Source organism: Halichoerus grypus, chromosome 5, assembly GCF_964656455.1.
Source record: "Halichoerus grypus chromosome 5, mHalGry1.hap1.1, whole genome shotgun sequence".
Classification (NCBI taxonomy): domain Eukaryota; kingdom Metazoa; phylum Chordata; class Mammalia; order Carnivora; family Phocidae; genus Halichoerus; species Halichoerus grypus.
This window is the reverse complement of record NC_135716.1, coordinates 114314757-114341867: the sequence shown is the minus strand read 5'-3', so window position 1 is coordinate 114341867 and position 27111 is coordinate 114314757. Positions and strand designations below refer to the sequence as shown.

The following is a 27111-nucleotide window of genomic DNA, read 5'->3' as shown; positions in this document are numbered from 1 at the left end:
GAATATTTTACCCAGTTAGATGAATTTTAAAAACACCCAGCTGCTTAGTGTCTCCTTAGTCCCCCTCCCTAAATTTAGTTCATACTCTGTCAAATTACATATCAAAAAAATCTTACAAGTCTTCAACAACTTGCACTGCATTTCACAAATTTTGATAAGTTTTATTTTTATTTTCATTTTTTAAAGTTTTTATTTTATGTTATTTTAAAGATTTTATTTATTTGTCAGAGAGAGAGGGAGAGAGAGCACAAACGGGGAGTGGCAGGCAGAGGGAGAAGCAGGCTCCCCATTGAGCAAGGAGTCTGATGCGGGGCTCAATCCCAGGACCCTGGGATCATGACCTAAGCTGAAGGCAGCCACTTAACTGACTGAGCCACCTGGGGATCCCTAAGTTTGTATTTTAATCACCCAGTGCTCATCACCACAAGTGCACTCCTTAATCCCCATAGCCTATTTCACCCAAACCTCCACTGACCTCCCCTCTGGTAACCATCAATTTGTTTTCTAGAGTTAAGAGTCTGTTTCTTGGTTTGTCTCTCTCTTTCTCCCTTTGCTCATTTGTTTTGTTTCTTCAATTCCACATATGAGTGAAATCATACGATATTTGTCTTTCTCTGACTGACTTATTTCACTTAACATTATACTCTCTAGCTCCATCTATGTCATTGCAAATGGCAAGATTTCATTCTTTTCTATGGCTGAATAATATTTTATTATACATGTAATGTAATATATATAGTATTACTATAATTATTAATATAATATAATTGCATAATTATAATTATATTGATTCTGTGATTAATACATTATATTAATATATAATTTATTCATATATATTTATATACTATAAATATTATAAATTATATTTGCTTCTAACATCTTAAAAAGTGTAATTCAAATATAGGATGTAGGGGCTACTCTAGCTGAGATTTAAAAGGGCAATATGAAAGTTTATAACTTAGTTTTGAAGTAAATATAAGGGATTAAAAACCAAGGCCAAAATGAAAACAAGATTAAGATGTGAATTTTATGCATCGTGGTACTCTGATCTTAGTCTTAGACCCCCTCATTGAGCAGGCTGATGTCATTTCTAGAAATAGTGAGGAATTTCATTATCTCATAGCCAATTTCACATTCTTTTTGTGATTGTCATTATTAGTATTATACTCTATATTTTCTGTTATTTATTTATAAAATGGAAATTCAAGATTTCTTTAAAAAAGTCAAAAGATAAGAATATATAATGAAGAGCGTGTGTCCCTTCCACCCCGATGCCATTCAGTTCTTCTCAGAAGGAACCAGTGATACTAGTTTCTAACAAATTTTCCAGAGATATTTTATTTGTACATAGATAGGTATAATTGCACATAATAATTTTTTTATAGTGAATACATTATACACACTGTTTTATTCCTTATTTCTTTATCTTTTCAAGATTTCCTATGTTTTTACAAATACAGCTCCACTGTCAATTTATTTACTGGCTACATAGTATTCCAGTGTTCATACTGGCACATGTTCAATTTATATTACCAATATATAGATATAGATACTTCAATAATCTAATTAAGCAATCTTTTGTCACTTAAAGTGAGGCCTCAGTGGATTTTATATATATTTATAATTTTGCAGATGTATATTTCCTAAAAGTTAACATGCTATATCAAAGTGTACATGCATTTATTCTATCTAATGTAGGGCAGGCATTGCTATCCTCTTGTAGGCACTTTTTATATTTAAAACTTTTCTGGATAAAGTGAAAAGCATATGCACCAAAAATAGGCCAGAGTATATAGCCACATTCTTTAATTTCTTTAAAAGGAGAGCTAATTCATAAATAGTGAGCTCACACCATGCATATTCTCAAGTATTCTAACAGGAGAAGTAAATATTGAAACAATTTCATTGCTAAATCCTCCAAGACTTGTGCAAACGAGGGAGTATCATTATTTTCAGTAGCATCAACCCTGTATTTCAACTGCTTTATCTCTTCATTCATCTCTTCATATTTCTTGCTAAATCTTTCATTGAGCAGATTATGTTGGACCTAAACAAAAAGTGAGAAGTAAAATTATCATTTTTTTCAAGAATTGCACTTCATGTATAAAAATGTGGTCAAACTATCTTTGTTTTACTTCTAAAATTGTTCCTTCTTAATCTAGAAAGGAGAATTTTGCAATGAGGAATATCACCTGGCTTGGACCTAACATTGAGATGAAGCATAATTTAAAGCCCTCCTAGTATTCACACACCATTAAAGTTTACTAGGATGCTAAGCCTGACATGAGGACAAATGTAACATGTTTCAGTTAAAAAAAAAAAAATGCCAGTTGGAAGGTAGACTTGGTCTGATCACACTCAGTCCCACTTGGGTTGGTATGGTCACCCAAATAGTAGAAATGATGGGAACTTATAAGCTCTTCTAGAAATCTATCATAAACATGTCCTGATGGATAATGAGAGAATTCCTCCCTATGCCATTTGATAACTTGGGTAAACTACCCACACCTGGAGATAAAATACCAAATTTAGAAGCTATCACTTCCCTGTGTTTTTGAGTCTGTACATTTCTGATAGTTTTATGTCAGCATAGATCTACCTCAGGGTCTTTAAGTAGCAATAGAGTTTCTGATAATTGTCAGTGATCTTGGTAAAGCAAACCAGTTTCTGCTCGTATTAAATACATATGGATATGCAGAATTTAAGAAACAAGGCAGAGGATCATAGGGGAAGAGAGGGAAAAATGAAACAAGATGAAACCAAAGAGGGAGACAAACCATAAGAGACTCTTAATCTCAGGAAACAAACAGGGTTGCTGGAGTGGAGGGGGGTGGGAGGGATGCGGTGGTTGGGTGATGGACATGGGGAAAGGTATGTGTTATGGTGAGCGCTGTGAATTGTGTAAGACTGTTGAATCACCTGTACCCCTGAAGCAAATAATACATTATATGTTAATTAAAAAATAAAAAATTAATTAAAAATTACATATGGTTGGAATATCTATTTAATCAAGCCTCGTGAGATCATTTTTAAATCCCCAAAATGGCAACTCAAATGCTATTTATATTCTCCAAGGACTTGGAGGTGTCATACTCATCCTGAACTCTCTAAAGTCTGCATATAGAGTGGAATTCAAAGGCTTCTTTAGAAAAGAAAGAGGAGGAGGAGGGGAAGGGCAGGAAGAGGATGAGGAGTAGGAAGAGGAAAGGGAGGAGAAGAGGAAGGAGAGGGAGAAGAAGAAGAAGAATTCAAAGGATTCAGGGTTTTAATAAGTTACAAGCAGTTAATGGCAATGGTACTTCCTGAGCTCCATCCCTGTAGCCTTCACTCATCCTTTCCTGAGGTACCAGAAGAAGGACCACCGAGCATTACAAAGGCCATGGCCAGACTTACCTTCAGCTTATGCTCCAACATCATGTTCTGTTCTTTTAGTATGTTTTCTCTCTCCTTCTCCATCTTCTCTTTCAGTTGGACTATGTTTTCCTGGAGAGTCCTTTCTTGAGCCTCCATCTGCTGTTGCTGCTCCAGTAGTTTCTGTCTTAGCAGCTTCTGTTCCCTTTCAGCTGACTCCTTGCTGACCTGCTCCGCTACCACAGGAAAGTTTAGAGAGGGAAGAAAATTAAGTGAGGATTGATCTCTACCCTCCAGAGCTCAGAGACAAAAGAAAATTGGAAGGGAAGGTGGAAGATCTCTGAATTCCTCATGAATTTCAAAATGTGGGAAAGGCCCTGTCTGGCTGACATACAACTACAACTCCCCTTGTTTTTAGATTTAGCAGAGTTGTGCCTCAGAAGGAGAGGACGCTCCTTGTTTCAGGAAGGTTTTACCCGTATACCTGACAGAGGGACCTACCCAACCCACTATGAGCCAAGCCCTGCCCCATACCTGCTATGTCCTTCTCCCTGTCAGTGAGGGCTTTATCTGCCTGCCAGATGGATTCCTCTATTGAAGGCTGCGACTGCAGAAAGCTCTGGAGGACCTCATTTGCCTGAGGAACCAAGAAGGAGCAAACAACTTAGAGTTCCACTATGGAGATTAGTGCTGCAAAAACAAGTATGTCCATGTAATTTGTGCTTCATGCTTAAAATTCTACAGTGGCTCCCTACAAGGTGTCCAAGCGCCTTAGTGTGACCAGAGACTCCATATCTCCTGCTTCCTGTGTCCCTCCAGACTCTCCCCCAGTGCTACTTCCTTCTCCCCACTCTAGGTTCCAGCCAGTCAGAACTATGGTCAGTTCTATAAATCCACAATCTCTGGTGTTTTATGTATTTGCTTTCTAATGTTGCCTCTAATTTGTACTGTTGCTCTCCTCTGTTATTTGCTGACTTTAACTTTAGGCAAGTTATTTTAACCTGCTTGTGCCTCTCATTTCAGATCTGTAAAATGTTGACAATAAATATAGACGTTTCTTAATGCTGTTTGAAGGATTAAACTTAAGGGTCTAGGGAAACAGCTTTACATTATGCCTATAAGAAATAAGAGTCCAGTATATATTAGTTGCATTATTAATTATTATGTTTATTACTACAACCTATGTAGCCCATTTTCTTTTATTTATTTCTTTATTATTATACTTTTTTAATTTGAGTATAGTTGATGCACAATGTTACATTAGGTTGTGTATACAAGATAGTGATTCTACAAATTTATATTTTCTGCTATGTTCACCACAAGTGTAGTTACCATCTGTCTCGTTATATCACTATCACAATATTGTTGACTCTATTCCTTATGCTGTGCCTTTCATTCTCATGACTTATTCATTCCATAACTGGAAGCCTGGATCTCGCACTCCCCTTCACCCATTTTGCCCATCCCCCTCCTCTCTCGCAATCATCAGTTTGTTCTCTGTATTTATAGGTTTGATTCTGTTTTTTGTTTATTCACTTGCGGGTGTTTTTTAAGATTCTACTTATGAGTGAAATCATATCGTATTTGTCTCAGTCTGACTTATTTCACTTAGCATAATATCCTTTAGGTCCATCTATGGCATCCTTTAGGTCTCAGATGGCATGATCTCATCCTTTCTATAGCTCCATAATATTGCTTCATATGGAGCCCATTTTCACAGGTTCATATGTGTTATAACTTTGTATGCAATTGTCTGTATATTTGATTTCCTCTCTTACTTTTGATCATAATTAGGTAAATGACTCTGACTTTAACTTATAAATTGTCTGCACTTGGCATATTCAATGTTGTGTTGTTGGATGAAGAAATGAGCAATTTCTGTTCTGTCTCTTGTGGATTTCAGAAATCTGTACTCAATTTTTGGGAATCTATTTATCCAATCTCCTCAGGAATCAATAACAAATAGTGGTCCTTAAAAGTTAAAGCTGTCATGATATCCCCATGCTGTTTATCACCCACAACTGGCGCTGTGCTCTCAGATTATCTGGAGACCCTTTTGGCTCTATTCTGTAGGCCCCCCATGCTCCCGTATTCCTCACCTTCACTCCTTTCCTGGGCACTTGTGAATAGGTCCATTCAATACTTTCCTTTGCTTCCCTGTAGAGCTCGTGCCCTCCAGGAACAGAGAAAGTTCCTGCTGAAATACTTTCCATTAGGACCTGTGAAACCTGATCAAGCCTAGACTGGCAGTATTCAATGGATGCCTCTTCATTCTGCTGCAAGAAATGCTCCTTCTTATCCTTTATGAGTTCCTACAAGGGGAAAGTAGGGGGATGTCACCTGAAGAAAGGAACAGAAAAAAATACCATTCCAAAGAATCTGGTAAAAGGATTGGTCTAACTGTGGTCCTCATGAGAAAAGCATTCTGTTGGAGAAGGACATGGAATAAAACAGGAATCACAAGACTTGATTTACTCACAACCTTGAATACTCTCTGCAAGACTATGGGCAAGTTTCTTAACCTCCCTGGTTCTTCTAAGATGTTGGAGTTGTATTACCTAATCTCTATGGCTCCTTGCAACTGGAGCATTCAGTGATTTTATCTTCAATGATATGGTGATACAACAAGGAGCAATGTAAATTGAAAATGGCCTGGAATGAGGGTGTGATGAGAGAAAATTTGTTTCCTGACAATGGGAGTGTGTTCCCAGAAAGCATCCATGCTCAGGAAAGACTTTTGGGTGTTCTGGGCAGGCTTAGAATCCATAGAAATATTCAGGTCAGGAAGATATCTATATTGATTTTACTTCAGAGATAAGAGAGGTTTCTAGACAAACTGCCTCAGGTTTGGGAGGAAAGAAAAAAGAAAATGTAGTCCTTTGAAACTCTGTTTCTCATGAGAATCCAGATTTCTTTATCCTTCACTAAGAGATGAGCCATGGGGTCAATAAAGGTACTTCTAGGCTTCCTTCTTTAAAGGGAAGGGTCCCAAAGAGTCAATACTAAGACACATTACCACCAGCTTTTTCTGGAACTCCCGCTTGTCATCCTTGAAGGAGTGCTCCATGAACACTGCAGTGGCTTCCCTCTCACAGTCTGCATGCACATCCAGCAGCTCCTGGAGCGTGTCTGTGGGGAGCTTCACCGCTGGCCCATCTGCTCGCTGTAGTGGTCAGCTGCCTTCTGCACGGCCACTGAGTTCTCACGCTGGGCTAGAGTTGTTATTGCATTCTCCAGACAAGGCACTGCTCCAGTATTGATGGCATCCACATAGGTCACCACCAGAGTCCTCAACCCTGAATGAGCCAGGATATTGAAAGGATAAATATAGGATACTAGACTCTGAGACTACATTTCTGAAGTCACACTTATGCACACACACCCAAGCCCCCCCTTATACACACAGCCCTGCCTTCTTCTATCTTCACTTTTGTTTTCCTATTGGCTCTTAATTTTTATGGTTTTCCAGGCCACATGGCTAAAAAAAAAATTTTTTAAACCCCTTCCTCTAACATACTAAATGATATCTGGAAAACATAATTTCCCATTTAAAAAATTAAAAGCAGGGCGCCTGGGTGGCTCAGTTGGTTAAGCGACTGCCTTCGGCTCAGGTCATGATCCTGGAGTCCCGGAATCGAGTCCCGCATCGGGCTCCCTGCTGAACAGGGAGCCTGCTTCTCCCTCTGACCCTCCCCCCTCTCATGCTCTCTCTATCTCATTCTCTCTCTCAAATAAATAAATAAAATCTTTAAAAAAAAAATTAAAAGCAAAGTAGATTATATAGGTAGACAGATGAGGCAGGGCTAATCAGATTATTTTATTCCTAATTCTGAAGCTTCCAATGGATTTTTACTGATTCATGAGCTAATATTTATTTTTGGACTGCTCTAAACTCCTCAAATATTTTTTTTGTATTCTTTTTGCAAATAATACTTATCAGATAGGACTTGCCTTGGGGAAAACAAAAACAAAAACAAAAACAGCTTTTCTGTTCTTATACGCAGTTAGTGATTTATTTTTATCAGTAGAGGATTTTTTTAGATAAGTAGATGCCATAGGTATCAGTGACAAAGTGTGCAGTTTGGGAGAGGGATTTGTAAACCCCTAAAAGTGAGATAATTATAAAATATACACATCTCGGGGCGCCTGGGTGGCTCAGTCGGTTAAGCGTCTGCCTTCAGCTCGGGTCATGATCCCAGGGTCCTGGGATCGAGTCCCACATCGGGCTCCTTGCTCAGCGGGGAGCCTGCTTCTCCCTCTGCCTGCCTCTCTCCCTGCTTGTGCTCTGTCTCTCTCTGACAAATAAATAAATAAAATCTTTAAAAAATAAAATAAAATAAAATAAAATAAAATATACACATCTCTTCATGGAGTGTGAATGTGTGTATACCCAGAATTCCATATAGAATCAAACAAAATGCTGAAAAACATATTATATAATATATTTGACATATATTAGGCCCCATAAAAATAGGAAAAGAAGACTCACGATTCCCGGTGACCACGACTCCCTTTCTGAGAGTCTTAGTCCTTGCCTCGGTAAAGATGTAAGAGCAAAAATTGATTGCTTGTGTCTGGAATTTAGGATTCAGTTGATATTCAGGCATATTCTCAATATTGGCTAGGAGTTTGGGGTCATTTATTGGCCGGTCAAACACAAAACACTTCCGTTTTGGAAAGAAATGCCTGATGCACTCTCTGGGTAGATTAGATGCTTCGATTCTGGGGTTGTTGCCTGAGGGACAGGAACAACAGATTACTGTGGGAACAGTCTTGAGGCAAGGGAGCTAACGGTTTTTATGACAGGGATTTTGATTCCTTGCTGTCTCCTATGCTTGAAACACCTTTAACATAGACATTCAATACTTCCTTGCACATCAAACTCATACCAGTGGTAGAATTCTGGAGAGAAATTAAGGGAGACATCTGATCCAGGTAAAAGAAACCTATGGCTCATAACTCCAGACCTGAAAATGGTGGTACAATTGTCCATTAGATGTTTACTGAATGAATGGCTAAAAGAATGGAAGGTCAAATGGAACTTCTTGGTCTAATGTAGAAACTGAGCTATGAGCCACAGTCAAGGGATAATGGAGCAGTATTAGGAACAACAGTATTAGGAATATTCGGGCCCTGTGGCTATTTAAGGAAAATTGCTTTGATGCTAGAAATAATTTGCATAATGTCAGCTATTTTATATCCCAAAAACCTCAGAAGAGTAAATGTAACTAAAATGTAATTTTAGGATATCACCACTACTCCACAGACTACTTGAGGTAAAGGACTAGACTTGATTTAACAGCATTGCTGTTCTGCCAAGCCAGTTTCTCATTAAATGTTTTGGGAAAGTATAAGTAGAAAACTGAAAGCAAGAATGAATAGATCAAAAATGATCTTTCTCTCAAGGTTTAATGAGATATATACCATTATAAATGTAACCCATTAAAATAATTTATTATTTCAAAATTATAACAAGGATAAATATATGAGAATTAAGAGAAAACTATGATATAGACAGTAAAATGAATGTTCTGATAATTTTCAGAAATATTGAAAAGATATAGATTGAAAAGGCATACTTCTTCAGGTTTATTTACAATACACAGTCATTTTTTTATGTGATATATCTATACAGGCATTAGAAAATTATATCCTTCTTTGAGAAGATTAATATCTAATTGTAAAATATATTTTTATTGAACTATATTGTATATATAGATATATATTGATTTTCCTTGTAATTTCATGCCTAATGTGTTTCAGTCAGTTGTTTCCTTCAACACAGAAAAACAGAAGCCAAAGTAAGGCACATGTGTCTGGTCTTTGGAAAGTTTAAGCACCCATTGAAGTCTGGTAGCTAAATTAGCCATTGTTTAAAGAACAAATCAGTTTTGAATAATTTCATACTAGCCTAGGCTCTGCTTTTCTTGGGTGAACTTAAACTCCAGTTCCTAGAGCTTTTCAACCCAACCTCAAGTCACCATTTCTACAGACTTCAATGCAATCCCAAAGATAATGGACGGTGTTTAGTAGCTCCCACCCTCTGTTGGACCATCCACTGTCCAGGCCACGTTCTGACACCTTCAATCAGCTTCAAGGCATTCTCCAGATACTCATCTTCTGTGATAGGATGATCATTTAACTTCAGCTCCAGGGTGAAATTCCTTACAGCCCAGATAAAGTCTGGAAAGAAACTCACAAACTCTGGAATCTTCTGTTCCATCCTCTTCTGGGGAGGACTTTGCCCTGATTAGTTTTGTGAGCTCTGTCACATAACTAGGGCACAGTTAAGGAAAAGGAAGTTCCCACCCATCATTCCCACTTTTCTCTAACAAAAAATTACTATGAACCCTCTCTTTTGCCTTGGTTCCCCTCTGCTCCACCAAAGGCAGCTAAGTGACAGGGAAGGAGAAACTAACTTGATCTCTATTCCCATCAACTTAATGAAACATGGTGGCTTGGTCCCTGGAAGGATGCTGCAGCTGCTCCAGGGCCTAGTGGTTGATGGTGCCCAAGCTGTTGTAGACAAAGGTGCTGCTCAGAAGCACAGTCAGGGCAAAGATCCATGAGTCATTCTCAGGGTCACTCTAGAAAGCACATTAGAGCAAAAGTTTTAGGAGTTTAGTCTTTAGAAATTCATTCAGACACTTCTTCTATCAGTCTTTCATTTATTATTTCAGCTAACATACTTGCCATGCAAAGAAATAAGTTTGAAGACAGACATAGATAAAGATATTAACTTTGACAATTACAAAGACATTTTTCATGATTGTGAGTCCTTTGTATATAAAAAATTCTAGTCTTCACAGAGCTTTCTTTTTCCTCAATTGGATGAAATAAAGTAACATATATAGAAAAACTAGTACAGGGCGCCTGGGTGGCTCAGTTGGTTAAGCGACTACCTTCGGCTCAGGTCATGATCCTGAAGTCCCGGGATCGAGCCCCACATCAGGCTCCCTGCTCAGCAGGGAGTCTGCTTCTCCCTCTGACCCTCTCATGCTCTCTCTATCTCATTCTCTCTCTCAAATAAATAAATAAAATCTTTAAAAAAAAAAAAAAAAGAGTTGCACACTCTTTAAAAAAAAAAAAAAGAAAGAAAAACTAGTACAGTACCTGGTGTGCAATGATGAGTGTTAGCATTTATTCATTCTACATATAGCTATATAAAATATACCATAATTGCCATAACTGGGATTCAAATTATATTCAATTAAATTCAACAAATGTTTATAGGAAGCTACTGAATGTATCCCACTGCTCTTATATTTAAAAAGCAAACTTGAAAATGGCAATTGTTACATTCAAGGTGACTATTTCAAAGTGGTGACAAACATCCATACAATGAATGTAACAAAGATGACAATATCTATAAAGATATTAGTAATCTTGCATCTTAGTAATGTACATAAGCAATGGAACCTATAGCTATAATCGAAATGAAAATTTAGAATATTATCAAGGAAGAGTAGAACTATAAAAGTTGGAGAAATAGTATATTTTATGAAGGCTTACTGGAAGCCTTGAGCTGAGTGTTCAGTGGTTGAATACAGCCATCAAGAAACACAGACTTAGTTCTCAGCAGGTCTGATTCTGCTTTTTGTTTGCTAATTCGTGTGTGTGTGTGTGTGTGTGTGTGTGTTTTAGATTCCACATATGAGTGAAATCATGTGGTATTTATCTTTCTCAGTCTGACTTATTTCACTTAGCATAATACTCGCTACGGCCATCCATGTTGTTGCAAATGGCACAACTCATCATTTTTGATGTCCTTGTAATATTCCATCGTGTATTTATACCACATCTTCCTTATCCATTTATCTATTAATGGACTCTTAGGTTGCTTCCATATCTTGGCTATTGTAAATAATGCTGCAGTAAACATAGGTGTACATATATCTTTTTGAATTAGTGTTTTCATCTGCTTTGGGTAAATACCCAGTAGTGGAATTAATGGAACATATGGTATTTCTATTTTTAACTTTTTGAGAAACCTCCATACTGACTTCCACAAATAAAAAATTAATAGAAAAAGTAAATAAACACAGAATTTCTAACTACTCTTTGGGCAGAAATGGAGAGCTACAGAAATTTAGATACCATTTCCAAGTAAGTCGAAAAGTAAGGCAGAAAAGAAGAAATCATTCATTTCACCCATTAGTAGAAAATCAAAGTATCAAAAATCCATCTGAAAATGTTTGTTATAGGGCAAACATATGCTTTTATAGAACCAGCACATTCAGAGGTATCTCACAGCCTTCCAGAATGCTCTTTGGGTAGCTGATGAACGTTACCATAGGAAATGTAAACCCGACTCTTAACTCCGAACCTCAAATACACACTTCATCTGGAAAATAAATCAGGAATATTTCCTCTCCTGGGATGGAGTTGATGTTTCTCCTCTTTCCCACCAAGGCACCCTTATGCTTAACATATGTTGTGCCACTATGTTGTGCTGCCCAGATCATCTTATAAAATTGAAGGACTGATTCCCCCAGCTAGTGAGAGTGCTGATGGAAGAGAGCTCTCAGGTGCCAATCCCTTTAATTAAAAAGGCTTCCAGAGCAGCCTTTCAATGATTTATCAGCACCCTTGTCCCAACTCAGGATAACTCAAAAGAGCCATCCCAGCCACAGAAAACCCATGGAATTGACAGAATTCAGCAATTGCATTGCAGTGCAACTTCTTCTTCTTTCCCAACTTGCTTCTTTCCCAATCAAATTTTATTAAATCTGAATGCATATGTGTGGTCTTCTCAACTGGACTGAAGATGCTTTGAGGGCAGGACCTTTACTATGGTGACTCATATTTACAGTACTAAGTCAGGAGTCTGCAACTCAGCTATTCAATAATTATTTCTTAAATTTAATCAAATAGTTCACCCAGTGCCAAGAAACAAAAGATTTTATCTAATGTACCATGATATCTTACCTAGAAGTGAGATTCAAACAAACCAGCATGCCTCATTTACTATAGTTGGATTTCTAGATTTTACAGATAGATCACAGCAGTGAAATTACAAAATATCATGAAGAGGTAAGGAGCAAATCCAGAATAAAAAGGATTTATCTGTGACTGCCTGCCTTACCTTTTCCACATCACCCAGGCCCTCAGTATCCAAAAGGACCAGGGTGTGGTTTGGCTTGGAGTGGTGAGGTATACACCACATCCAGATGCCCTTGGTTTTAGACTGCACTGTAGGTCCCAGAGGGAAACCTGGGAGGGGAGGGGAGAAGACAACATATGGTGACAGGAGATTTATCTAAGCAGCCAAAGGCTTACAAAGTCAGACTTTCTGGAACATAAATAAGTACCCCAGCATATAAGATGGTTCTTTCTCGATTTCCTCAAGAATGTCCTACTTTGTGTTTGTCATCTCTTTCAAGGAGGAGAAGGTGTTAACCATGAGAATGATGCCAGGCAATGGCTCAAGATGGAGAGAATGGCATTCATGACTAACAGAACATAATAATAAAAATTAATAAAATAAATATATATATATATATATATATTTGCAAATAGGAAAGAAAAGAAAGGCATTCATGAATCAGAAAAAATTGGAGATCATTGATAACCATCAATAAGCATTTTGAAAGAATGGTGAGGCAAAAAGACAGAGAGCAGTGGATTAAAGAGAGACATGGGAAAAGGAAAAGTAGAAGAAGGAAATTGAGATCATATGTTTTGCCAATGTGATAAAAAAAAAAAAAAAAGGAGGAGGGTTGGTAGCTACAATGGGATGTGAAATCCAGGAAAAACTTTTAAGATGATAGTTGTTGTGGGATCATTGAGCACAAACATCAAGAAAGAATTCTTGAGATGCTTCATGGTGCAACTTAGTAAGTTTATTCAAGTAGCATGGGGACAGGACCCGTGGGCAGAAAGAGCTGTACTTTTGCTGTATGAAGCTGACAGTTAAGTGCTTGCTGCTCAAGAGGGAGGGGTTGTGCAGGGAGTATTAGATCATAAATGTTTCCTCGAATTTCTGTTCCTAAAACCATTCTCACAAGATTTCTCTGGTGCTTCTCATTCAGTTCAATATCAACTATTGGTGAGATGCACAGGCAGCCAGGAGACCCTTTCAGAATGTAGCAGCCAGCACGTGTTTGAACCTTATAGGAACTATAGGCTATAGGTCAGCCTTCTGGGCCAAAGGTGAACATTTTTCTGCTTCTATCCCTCCTCAACAGATATTCAAACATCTTTATATGTTGATGGGACTATCCCGTAAAAAAGCAAATGTGTTTCAAGAGAGAGAGGAGATGCAATTATAAGAGCCCAGTACTTGATCAGGTTGAAGAAGGTAGGATCCTGAGCATTAGCAGGAGAGATTTTCCTTAGCAGTAGTAAAACGGTATGATAACAGATTACAATAAGAGTAATTAGTGAGAATTTGAATTGGAAGGTTGGTTGATTAAGAGGAGTTTGGTTCTCCTTTCATGTGCCCAGGGAAGAAAACTAAAGATCTGAGATATATAGCTAGAGATAATCAGTTGGCCCCAGACTGAGTACAACACTCACCTCGGTTCTGCCCTGCAAGACGGTTCATCAAGTAGGATTTGCCTGTACCATACAGTCCTACAATGGCCACCACCACTACTGGTTGAGAAATCCTTTCAAGAATCTGTATAGCTGTCTGGTTCACTGACAGGTGCATATTGTTGTTTTCCACCAGACAAATGGGGGCCGTCATAGTGGGTCCAGATGCCATGGCAACCTGCCACCTTAGAAAAGCCTCCTAGTAGAAATAAGATTACAAAGTCATTCTCTGACTTAGAGTTATTCAAAACATGCATCAGTTTAGGACTAGGTGAAACTTCTGTGATTTCTATGGAACAAAATGTAACCTAGAATTAGCAGACTGCAGAGGGCTTCCTCTATTATTGCCCCAAATCTCTGATGATATTAGTGATAAAAGATAGGGTATTATTATTCTCCAAAGTTTTGCTTCAATAGTAATAATAAAATTCAAGCAACTGTTACTATCACTGAGGGCCTACAATATATCAGGCCCTGTGACACATACCTTACATACCCAGCCTCATTGATACTTAGGAGAACCTACAAGTTAGAATTTATTGTACCCACTTTGCAAATAAGATAAATGAGTCTCACAAAAGCTGAGTAAGTCAGAAAGCCAGGATTAAACCTAGACAATTGAACAAAATGGCAAGCTGGGAATCTCTAAGCTCTTGTTTCTCCAAGGAGATATCAAAAATCAAAATATTGACTAGAATAATCTTATAGTAGTTCTGTAAAAACAGTCAAAGGTCTAAAGCAACCAAGCAAACACCCAGTCAAGAAAAAGCCATATTAAAAATGGTAGGAAATTCTGTGGTGTTTTTGCTTTTCCTTGGCCCACACTCTCCCTGGTGTGGTATTAGTCTTGGTCTGGAGTAGGTGGCCACCCAGTTCCCACCTTTCTCCCTTGACCCAGAGGGAACAGAGCAGACCTTGTTCACCGTGTTCTAACCTGTCTGGGGGTTACCTCTTCAGATCTCTGTTTCATGTCACATGGATCTCAGGCAGGGGCAAGGGCTAGGAATGCAGTGGTATAACTTGGATTTCATATGGAAAGAAGCACTGGCATTGGTTTCCTGGGTATTGCTCATGAACTGCAGAGAGATGGATCTGCAGATGCCTGGGGCAAGAGATTACCAGTGAAGACATAAAACAGACCATCTTAGGAAGTAGTTCAGTTCCCACTTTCCTCCTTTAGACTAGATGGAGCAGAGCAAACTATGTTTATAATTTCTAATCTGTTCTGAGCTGCCTGAAGGACTGGTCTTTGTTTCACCTAATTCATATCTTGGTCAGGGAGAAGCAAGCGGCATTGCTTGGGAAAGCTGAAGGGAGACAGACCTGGCAAGATATTATGAGTGTGTGATATTGTGATTTACAATAAGAAGTATGTATTTGGTCTTTGTCCCTGCTCCTGACACACGGCTTCCAAAACATATTTAATTTCCCAAGTGATGAAAGTAATGGAAGTATCTTTTGTTATAATATTTGGTCTTTTGTCCCTGGTTCCTAAAAAAATCCAGAGTGAAAGGTGAAAGAAGTGTCTTCTGTTATACATAATAAGCACCTTTCAACTACAACCAAGTTTATGTTAATGAGATGATTTTGGAGAGCCCCTGGATAATCACCAAATGAAGGCTAGTTGCCAGGGGAACCAACCAGGTGATTAGAGAGTTGGAACTTTCAGCCCCATCTCCCGACTTCTGAGGAGGAGAGAAGGGCTGAAGGTTGAGTTAATCACCAATGGCCAATGATTTACTCAATTATGCCTATTTAATGAAGACTACATTAAAAACCCTAACTGAAGGAGTTTAAAGAGCTTCCGGGTTGGTGAACATGTGCAGGTGTTCAGAGGGTGGTGTGCCCAGAGCATGGAAGCTCCACACCCTTTTCTTGATACCTTGCCCTATACATCACTTTTATCTTGCTGTTCCGGGGTTGTATCCTCTTTCTTTCTTTCTTTTTTCTTTCTTTCTTTCTTTCTTTCTTTCTTTCTTTCTTTCTTTCTTTCTTTCTTTCTTTCTTTCTTTCTTTTTCTTCTTTCTTTCTTTCTTTCTTTCTTTCTTCTTTCTTTCTTTCTTTCTTTCTTTCTTTCTTTCTTTCTTTCCTTTCTTTCTTTCTTTCTTTTCCTTTCTCTCTCTCTCTCTCCCCCTCAGTCCCTCCCTCTTCTTTCTTTTTCTTTCTTTCTTTCTTTCTTTCTTTCTTTCTTTCTTTCTTTCTTTCTTTCTTTCTTTTCTTTTCTTTCTTTCTTTCTTTCTTTTTTCTTCTTTTTAAACCAGTAATCTAGTGAGTAAACTGTTTCTCATGAGTTCTGTAAGCTATTCTAGCAAATTACTGAACCTGGAGTGGAGATGACAAACATAGCCAGTCAGAAGCACAGGAGACACCCTTGACTTACGTTTGGCATCTGAAGTGGGGCCCGTCTTGTGGGACTGAGCCCTTAATCTGTAGGGCATGCACTAACTTCAGACTGTTTGTGTCAGCTTACTGTGGAAAATTGCCTATACATGTGGTGACCAGAAGTGAAGTATTGAGAATAGCATTTAGAGGAGAAATAGAATTTTTTCCTTTTCAGAGTGGAGAGAAACAATAGACCATCAAAGGCCCTAGGGAGATATTCTGAGGATAATCAAGACATTTAAAAGCAGCATGTATACAGGGAAATTGAAGAAGCCACACATAAGCTCAGGGAAGATACATGCTCAGAAAAGACCTAAAAAGACCTTAAGGTTTCTCCCTAGGTTAATCCTAAGGCTCAAGACCAAGACCCAGCTAATTAGCAAAGACTTCCTTAGCACAAACCCAGTATGCAAAGAATGGAAAAGGTGGCTGTTTCTATAAATGACCAATTTTCAACAGAAACAACAACAATCACAAGGCATACTGAGAAACAGGAAAATACGGCCCATTCAAAGGAATTAAACAAATGTGGCAGAAAACATCCCTGAAGAAACACAAGCATTGCATGTTCTAGGCAAAGACTAAAGTAATTTTCTTAAATATGCTCAAAAAGCTAACGGGAAACACAAAGAACTAAAGTAAATCAGGAAAACGATATGTAAACAAAATTAGTCCAGTCACAGTGTGGTACTGGCATAAAGATAGACATATAGACCAACGGAATAGAACAGAGAGACCAGAAATATACTCTCCCATATATGGTCAAATGATTTTTGACAAGCCTGCAGAGATCATTCAATGGGGAAAGCACAGTGTTTTCAACAAGTGGTGCTGGGGAAATTTGATATTCACATGCAACAGAATGAAGTTGGACCATTACTTTAACACCATATATAAAATTTAACTCAAAACATATGAAAGACTTAAACATAAGAGCTAAAACTACAAAAATTCATAGAAGAAAACACAGGAGAAAACCTTCATGATACTGGATTTGACAATGATTTTTTTTGGATATGACACCAAAGGCGTGATCAAAATATGGAAAAATGGTAAATAAGACTTCATCAAAATTAATAATTTCTGTGCATCAAAGAACACCGTCAACAGAGTAACAAGGAAACCCAAAGAATAAGAGAAGAAAAATGCATATCACACATATGATAAGGGATTAATATCCAGAATCTATAAGAACTCTTACAACTCAGTAGTAACAACAAAAACAATGCAGTTCAAAAATGGACAAAGGACTCAGACAGACACTTCTCCCAAGAAGATATACATATAGGCAATAGATACATGAAAAGATGCTCAACATCACTAATCGTTATGAGAATGCAAATCAAAACCACAGTGAGGTACAACTTCACACTCATTAAAGTGGCTATTATTAAAAAAATGAAAGAAAAAGAAAACAACAAACAACAAAAAACCCCAGCAAACAACAAGTGCTGGCCACAACGTAGAGAAATTGGAACCCTTGTGCATTGCTGGTAGGCATGTAAAATGTTACAACCACTGTGGGAAACACTGCTGGTTCCCCCAAAAGTTGATCATAAAATGACCATTTGATCCAGCAATTCCACATCAGGGTATATGTACAAAAGCATTAAAAGCAGGGACTCAAACAGATACTTGTACACCAGTGTTCATAGCAGCAGTATTCACAGTAGACAAGAGGTGAAAATGTCCATCCAGGGATGGATGGATCAACAAAATGTGTCATATTCATACAATGCAGTAGTTTTCAGCTGTAAAAAGAATGAAATTCTGATACATGTTACAACATTGATGAACCTTGAAGACATTATTCTACAGTGAAATAAGCCAGACACAGAGGACAAATATTGCATGATTTCACTTCTAAGAGGTACCTAAAATAGTCAAATGCATAGAGACAGAAAGTAGAATAGTGTTTACCATGGACTGAAGGGGGAGACTCCCCTCCCTTCCTGGGGAGGAACAGTGCATGTCTGCACCTTACGAGTCCATAAAATTTGGAGTTTTGAAACTCAGTAGTGCTGAGATAAAAATACTCAGTCACAGCCTGGGTGAACACAGAGTTTGGACAGAAACTGGTGAGATAAGAGTGATCAGCTGCTTTTCAGTGAGGGTACACTGAAGAGTGGGGGGTGCAAACTTTCAGCTCAGGGGCTAGAGATCTGACCGACCATTTTTATCCCACACATCAGTGCTGAAAGCCTTCAGGGAGCAAAACACCACCTAGTGGAAGCCAGAGCCACTTACACTGAGCCCAGCCCCCTGGCAAGGGAGGTAGGTGCATTTACAAGAGGGCAAGGGCAGCTGAGAATTAGGGCAACAGGCCCCTCCCCCAGAAGAGCAGCAGGAACAACTGGCCCACACCAGGTATACTGATCATAGATTGCTGCAAAGCTTCAGCCCTTGAGGAAAACAGTGTGTTACATCGTGTTTTGGTTTTTTTTTATTCTTAAGCCTTTCAGTATTATTTTTTCAGTTATTTTCTTATTTTTTCAATTCTTTTTTATTTTTTCAATTTTTATTCTTATATAAACATTATATATATTTTTTATTTTTTGTATCCTTTCATTGTATTTTTTTAATTTTTGTATATATATAATCTTTTTTTCTTATTTTGGGATCTAGTTTCTTTTAACAAGCAGACCAAAACACACCCAGGACCTAGTTTTTTGTTTTGTTCTGCTTTGCTTCCTTTTTGTTTTTTCTTGTTTTGTTTTGTTTTTGTTTGTTTCTGGTTTCTTTTGTTTTTTTTCTTTGTTGTCATTTTGGTTATTGTTGTATTTTCTCTTTCTCTCTTCTGTTATTTTCTGGACAAAGTGATGAGATGGAGAAATTCACCCCAAAAGAAAGAACAGAAGGTAGTATTCACTGTCAGGGATTTAATCAATACGGATATAAGTAAGATGTCTAAACTAGAATTTCAAAAAATGATTATAAAAATACTAGCTGGGCTTGAAAAAACCAAGAAATAATAGAACTTACTGTAGAAATAAAAGAACTAAAAATCTAATTGGGCTGAGATTAACAATGCTATTACCAAGATGCTGTCCCAAATGGAGGCTCTAATAGCAAGCATAAACGAGGCAGATGAGCAAATCAGTGATATAGAAGATAAAAGGATAGAAAATAAGGAAGGTGAAAAGAGGAGAGAAAGGTTAAAGTAAAACTATTAGATCACAAAGGGAGACTTAGAGAACTCAGCGATTCCATAAAGCAAAATAATATCCAGATAATAGGGGTTTCAGAAGATGAAGACAGGGAGAGAGGGAGAGAAGGTTTATTTGAATAAATTATAACTGAGAACTTCTCTCATCTGGGCATTCGAGTCCAGGAGGCACAGAGAAAACCCTACACACACTCTAAATCAATAAAAATAGATCAACACCTCAACATATAAGAGTGAAGCTTGAAAATTTCAAAGATAAAGAGAAAGTCCTGAAAGCAGCTCAGGACAAGAGGTCCATAACCTACAAGGGTAGAAATATAAGGCTGGTAGCAGAACCATCCACAGAGACCTACCAGGCCAGAAAGGACTGGCGTGATATAACTCAGCATGCTAAATTGGAAAAATATGCAACCAAGAATACTTTATCCAGCAAGGGGCTGTCATTCAGAATAGAAACAAAGATAAAGAGTTTCCAGGACAAACAAAAACTAAAGGAATTTGTGAATACTAAACCAGCTCTGCAAGAAATATTAAACGGGATCCTTTGGGCAGAGAGAGAACCCAAAAGAAACAAAGACCAGAAAGGAACACAGATAATCTACAGGAACAGCAACTTACAGGTAATACAACAGCACCAAATTCATATCTTTCAATAATCACTCTGAATGTAAATGGACTAAATGCTCCAACCAAAAGACAAAGGGTATCAGAATGGATTAAAAAAAAAAAAAAATGACCCATTGATACGCTGTTTACAAGAGACCATTTTAGACCCAAAGACACCTCCAGATTGAAAGTGAGAGTGTAGAGAACCATTTATCATGCCCATGGACATCAAAAGAAAGCTGGAGTAGCGAACCTATATCAGACCAACTAAATTTTAAACCAAAGACTGTAATAAGAGATGAAGAAGGACACTGTATCATAATAAAATGGTCTATCATCAAGAAGATCTAACAGTTCTAAATATTTATGGCCCCAAATTGGGAGCATATATAAACCAATCAATAACAAAGCTAAAGAAACTCATTGGTAATAATACAAAAATAGTAGGGGACTTTAACACCTCACTCACAGCAATGGACATATCATCTAAGCAGATCAGCAAAGAAACAAGGACTTTGAATGACACACTGGACCAGATGGACTTAACAGATATTCAGAGCATTTCATCCGAAAGTAGCAGAATACACACCCTTCTCGAGTACACTTGGAACATTCTCCAGCATAGATCACATACTGGGTCACAAATCATGTCTCAACTGGTACAAAAAGATTGAGATTATATCATGCATATTTTTAGAGCACAATGCTGTGACACTTGAAGTCAAATACAAGAAAAAATTTGGGAGGACCACAAATACATGGAGGGTAAAGGACATTCTACTAAAGAATGAATGGGTCAATCAGCAAGTTGAAGAATTAAAAAAATACATGGAAACAAATGAAAATGAAAACGCGATGATTCTGAACCTTTGGGATGCAACAAAGGCAGTCCTAAGAGGGAATTATATTGTAGTACAGGCCTACCTCAAGAAACTAGAAAAGTCTCAAATACACAACCTAACCTTAAACCTAAAGGAGCTGGAAAAAGAACAACTAATAAAGCCTAAACCCAGCAGGAGAAGAGAAGTAATAAAGAGCAGAGCAGAAATCAATGATATAGAAGTCAAAAAACCAGTAGAACTGATCAACGAAACTAGGAGCTGGTTCTTTGAAAGAATTAATAAGATTGATAACCCCCTAGCCAGACTTATCAAAAGGACAAAGGACCCAAATAAATAAAATCATGACTGAAAGAGGAACGATCACAACCAACACCAAAGAAATACAAACAATTATAAGAGAATATTATGAGCAATCATATACCAACAACTAGGCAATCTGGAAGAAATGGATGCATTTCCAAAAACATATAAACTACCAAAACTGAAATAGGAAGAAATAGAAAACCTGAACAGACCCATAACCAGCAAAGAAATTGAATCACTAATCCAAGATCCCCCACAAAGCAGAGTCCAGGACCAGATGGCCTCCCAGGGGAATTCTACCATTTAAATGAGAATTAATACCTCTTCTTCTGAAACTGTTTCAAAAAATAGAAATGGAAAGAAGACTTCCAAACTCCTTCTATGAGGCCAGCATTACCTTGATCCCAAAACTAGACAAAGACCACCATCAAAATGGAGAATTACAGACCAAGATACTAGTTAATAGGATCCACCAGTACATTAAAAGATTTATTAGCCACAACCAAGTGGAATTTATTCCTGGGCTGCAAGGATGGTTCAACATCTGCAAATCAATCAATGTGATACACTACATTAATAAAAGAAAGGACAAGAAACATAGGATCCTCTCAATAGATGCAGAAAAAGCATTTGACAAAATACAGCATCTTTTCTTGATAAAAACTCTCTGCTGTGAAGGGATAGAGGGAACATACCTCAATATCATAAAAGCCATATATGAACAATCCACAGCAAATATCACCCTCAGTGGGGAAAAACTGAGAGCTTTTCCCCTAAGGTCAGGAACATGGCAGGCATGTCCACTTTTACCACTGTTATTCAACATAGTACTGGAAGTCCTAGCCCCAGCAATCAGACAACAAAAAGAAATAAAAGGCATCCAAACTGGCAAAGAAGAAGTCAAACTTTCATTCTTCTCAGACAACATGATACTCTATATAGAAAACCCAAAAGACTCCAGCAGAAAATTGCTAAAACTGATACAGTTATTCAGCAAAGTCACAGGATATAAAATCAATGCACAGAAGTCAGTTGCATTTCTATACATTAACAGTGAGGCAGAAGAAAGAGAAATCAAGGAATCGATCCCACTTACAATAGCACCAAAAACCATAAGATACCTAGGAATAAACCTAACTAAAGAGGTAAAGGATCTGTACTATAGAAACTACAGAACACTTAAGAAAGAAATGGAGGAAGACACAAAGAGATGGAAAAACATTCCATGCTCATGGATTGGAAGAACAAATATTGTTAAAATGTCTATGCTACCCAAAGCAATCTACACATTCAATGCAATCCCTATCAGAATACCATCAACATTTTTCACAGAGCTGGAACAAACATTCCTAAAATTTGTATGGAACCAGAAAAGACCCCGAATAGCCAAAGGAATGTTGAAAAAGAAAACCAAAGTTGGAGGCATCACAATTCCAGACTTCAAGCTCTATTACAAAGCTGTCATCATCAAGACAGTATGGTACTGGCACAAAAACAGACACATAGATCAATGGAACAGAATAGAGAACCCAGAAACGGACCCTCAACTCTATGGTCAACTAATCTTTGACAAAGCAGGAAAGAATGTCCAATGGAAAAAAGAGAGTGTCTTCAACAAATGTTGTTGGGGAAATTGGACAGCCACAAGCAGAAGAATGAAACTGGACCACTTTCTTACACTATACACAAAAATAAACTCAAAGTGGATGAAAGACCTAAATGTGAGACAGGAATCCGTTAAAATCCTAGAGAAGAACACAGGCAACAACCTCTGTGACTCAGCCTCAGCAACTGCTTGCTAGACTCATCTCCAAAGGCAAGAGAAACAAAAGCAAAAATGAACTATTGGGACTTCATCAGGATAAAAAGGTTTTGCACAGCAAAGGAAATAGTCAACAAAACTAAAAGACAACCTACGGAATGGGAAAAGTTATTTACAGTTGTCTTATCAGATAAAGGGCTAGTATCCAAAATCTGTAAGAACTTATCAAACTCAACACCCAAAAAACAAAAAATCTAGTCAAGAAATGGGCAGAAGACATGAACAGACATTTCTCCAAAAAAGTCATACAAATGGTCAACAGACACATGAAAAAGTGTGCCACATCACTCGGCATCAGGGAAATACAAATCAAAACCACAATGAGATACCACCTCACATTAGTCAGAATGGCTAAAAATAACAAGTCAGGAAATGACAGATGTTGGCGAGGATGCGGAGAAAGGGGAACCCTCTTACAGTGTTGGTGGGAATGCAAGCTGGTACAGCCACTCTGGAAAACAGTATGGAGGTTCCTCAAAAAGTTAAAAATAGTGCTACCCTATGACCCAGCAATTGCACTATCAGGTATTTACCCAAAGGATACAAATGTAGTGATCTGAAGGGGCACCTGCACCCCAATGTTTATAGCAGCAATATCCACAATAACCAAACTACCAAAAGAGCCCAGATGTCCAACAACGGATGAATGGATAAAGAAGATGTGGTGTGTATATATACAATGGAATATTATTCAGCCATCAGAAAGAATGAAATCTTGCCATTTGCAATGATGTGGAACTAGAGGGTATTATGCTGAGTGAAATAAGTTAGTGAGAGAAAGACAAACACCATATGATCTCACTCATATGTGGAAATTAAGAAACACAACAGATGAACATAGGGTAAGGGAAGGAAAAATAAAATAAGATGAAAATAGAGAGGGAGGCAAACTATAAGAGACAATGAATTTTAGGAAACAAACTGAGGGTTGTTGGCGGGGAGGTGGGTGAGGGGAAGGGGTAACTGGGTGATGGGCATTAAGGAGGGCACTTGATGTAATGAGCACTGGGTGTTATATGCAACTGATGAATCACTAAATTCTACCCCTGAAATTAATAATACAGTATATGTTAACTAAATTGAATTTAAATAAAGAATTGTTTTAAAAGTACAGTTTTGGTCTCCTGGCATATTTTTGATAGCATTGTATTCAGATAGTTTTCTATAATATTGAGGAGTTATATAAAATTTCTGGATGTAAGAGACTCCATTTTGAAGCTCCATTTTCTTTTCCAAGTAGTGAACTCCTTAAATGGGCCAGAGTGGTAGGTTTCAAGCAATTGCTCATAAAATTTCAGCAGAGCAACTGGCATTTGGATCAGATGAGGACAGTAAAGTTAATGCATACCAGGGACAGCTTCATTTGATAGCACCAATAACATCACCAATAAGATGGTAATCAGAAGCACCTCAACCAGTCAGCACCAAAATAGTGTTTTTTTCTCTTTTCTTCTTTATCTAAATGGTCTAATTGCCCCTTCCTTCTTTCTCATGAAAACCCCGTGCTTTTCCCACATGAGCAGGACACTTTTCTGGTCACTTCAGAATCTGTGCTCCCCAAATTACAATTCTGAGACTCCAAGTAAAGACCTTTGTTCTTTCTCAGTTTTACCTCCTTTTCTCGGTTGACAATACCTATGTATTTTTCATAATCAGAACATGTAAACATGCTATTAGATTCAAATGTCTACAGTATTCAGTGTTATATTTATATGTCACATATTCAAAATGCATCTAACACCAGCTCTATCATTTACTACTGTGGCACCTTAAATAAAGAGCCTCACCTAGCTAAACCTAAGATTTTAAAGATAATTATAGGAGTCATGTGAATAAAATTATAGGTCCAACCTGGAGGATATTTTGATAATTAAATGAGATACCATATGCTTTTATCTTAGCATAGCATGCAGCACGGAATAAGATTTCAGTGTATGTTTGTTGAATAAATAGAGATTAATCTACAATTGCATTGGGAGATTTGGTCCATTGGGCTATGCATTTCAACACACTCTGCAAACTGTAGATTCCTAAGAAACAAGGTCTACAAATAAATTTTTTGTCAGATCAGAACAGTAAGCAAGTTCAAACACACTGCTTCTGTCCCACATCCTTTTGTCTGATTCTTCAGTGTGGGGAGCAAAGAACGTGCAGGTAAAACAGAAGCCTTGAACAGCTACGTTGTAATGACTGAAAGTGTACAGTCCCCTCTTTACAGAGAAGATTAGAGGAAGCTGAGGGAGATGTGACAGGAGCAACTGAACAACTTTATGAAAACAGGTCTGTGGTTTCTTAGCTGTGAATGAGCCACAGAGCTTTTAAGTTCAAATTAATGAAGTGCAACCATTCGATCTTATTCAGGACTGGTTTTCAAAATTTGAACTACATGAGAATTATCTAAAGAAATTGTTAAACCCAGATTCTATACATTTAACTAATGGTACAGGTGACTGTGTAGATTCTATGAAAAATAAACCAACAAACACCAGAGGGGGGCAGGGAGAAAGAGACAGACTTGACAACATGGTTATTTTTAACTGATAAAGATCATGGATGTGGGAACTAAATTTATTTCTACATGGAGATTTACAGAACTCTCAATCTGAAGCTTTCTTAAGTATGACTAATAGCAAGATTAGAAAGAAACTATCTCTTTAGATTGTCATTGCCCATCAGCTCCTCGATGGGCACTGTCTTGTTCTATGAACTCTAATGCCTGCCATAGAGCCTGGTGAGAGCAAACTAGGGACTCTTTCCTACTTGCTGCTGTCCTGAGCTGACATCGTTCTGGGAGCAGCGCATCCATGGAGACCTGGTGTGCTTTGCTGTCATTTTGCAGCTGGGACTGTTTCGAATGGCGAAGCTGAGCTTCCCTAAAACTAAAGCCAGCCACAGAGCCTTGTGGGCCAGACAAAAGGCAGCCTGCCCCTCCTGCCCATTCTTCAGTTGTCACTTTGAATCAGAGATCAAGTCTTGAGGGGCACCTGGGTGGCTCATTTGTTAAGTATCTGACTTCGGCTCAGGTCATGATCGCCAGGTCCTGGAATCGAACCCTCCATCTGGCTCCACACTCAGCGGGAACTCTGCCTCTACCCCCACTTGTGCTCTTTCACTCTCTCAAGTAGATAAATAAAGTCGGAAGGGAGGAAGGGAGGAAGGGAGGAAGGGGAAGAAATCAAGTCTTGAGTTCAAGACAATGTTGCTGGTAAAAGGAGATGGACGTACCTTGCCTACAGCACCACCGGTCCAAGAACAGTTCTCAACCGCTCACTGCTTGTTCACTTGCTTCTTTGACTTTTCTGTCCCTCCTTTATAAAAGCTTTACAAAACTGAGGAAGTTAGAAATTTCTACCACCTAAATCATGTGTTAAAACTGAAATTGAGGGGTGCCTGGGTGGCTCCGTAGTTGAGCAGCCAACTCTTGATCTCAGCTCAGGTATGGATCTCAGGGTTGTGAGTTCAGGCCTTATGTTGGGCTCCACTCTGGACATGGGGCCTTCTTAAAAAAACAGGCACACAAATTTAAAACAAAACAAAACAAAACCCTGAAATTGAAAGTAAAAATAATTCAGGCACCCTGAATCACCAGACTAGAGCGTGAATATGGACGGTCAGTATAAGATGAGGTTAGAGAAACCCCACAGTTACTCAACATTCAGATCTTAATAAACACACTCCATCAGCTTTCTTTTGTCTTCCCCATCTTGGAGGGCTTTTCTGGCCTCTCTTCATATGTCTCTCTCAGTCGGCTTACGTTTCCTTAGCACACAAGAAAAATAGAAAATTCTTGGCACAAATGTAAGAAAAGCGATATAAAGCAAGAATATTTCGACTATTTTTCTCTTAGTGGGAATTCCTGGATTCTTTTCTTAGTGGAGAGCTTTTAACATTTTTTAGAAGATTTTATTTATTTATTTATGCATGTATGTATGTAGAGAGTGCACACATATGAGTGGGGGGAGGGGTGGAGGGAGAGGGAGAAAGAAAATCTCAAGCAGACTCCACACTGAGCCCAGAGCCTGAGGCAGGGTCCACTCTCATGACCCTGAGATCATGACTTGAGCCAAAATCAGGGTTGGACTCTGGGGCGCCTGGGTGGCTCA

General features: G+C 38.2%; 1 protein-coding gene across 1 annotated transcript; it reads right to left on the bottom strand.

Annotated features, from left to right (window-relative positions):
- Positions 1-1607: 1607 nt before the first annotated feature.
- Positions 1608-26352, bottom strand: LOC118552248 (guanylate-binding protein 6-like). Its single transcript, XM_036118578.2, is given in 14 exon segments — positions 1608-1906; positions 1909-2047; positions 3394-3587; positions 3886-3988; positions 5451-5663; positions 6368-6495; positions 6498-6647; positions 7841-8086; positions 9433-9557; positions 9559-9627; positions 9829-9938; positions 12437-12564; positions 13870-14086; positions 26234-26352. Coding segments are annotated over 13 exon segments (1875 nt in total). The 5' UTR covers positions 14060-14086; positions 26234-26352; the 3' UTR covers positions 1608-1826.
- Positions 26353-27111: the final 759 nt, after the last annotated feature.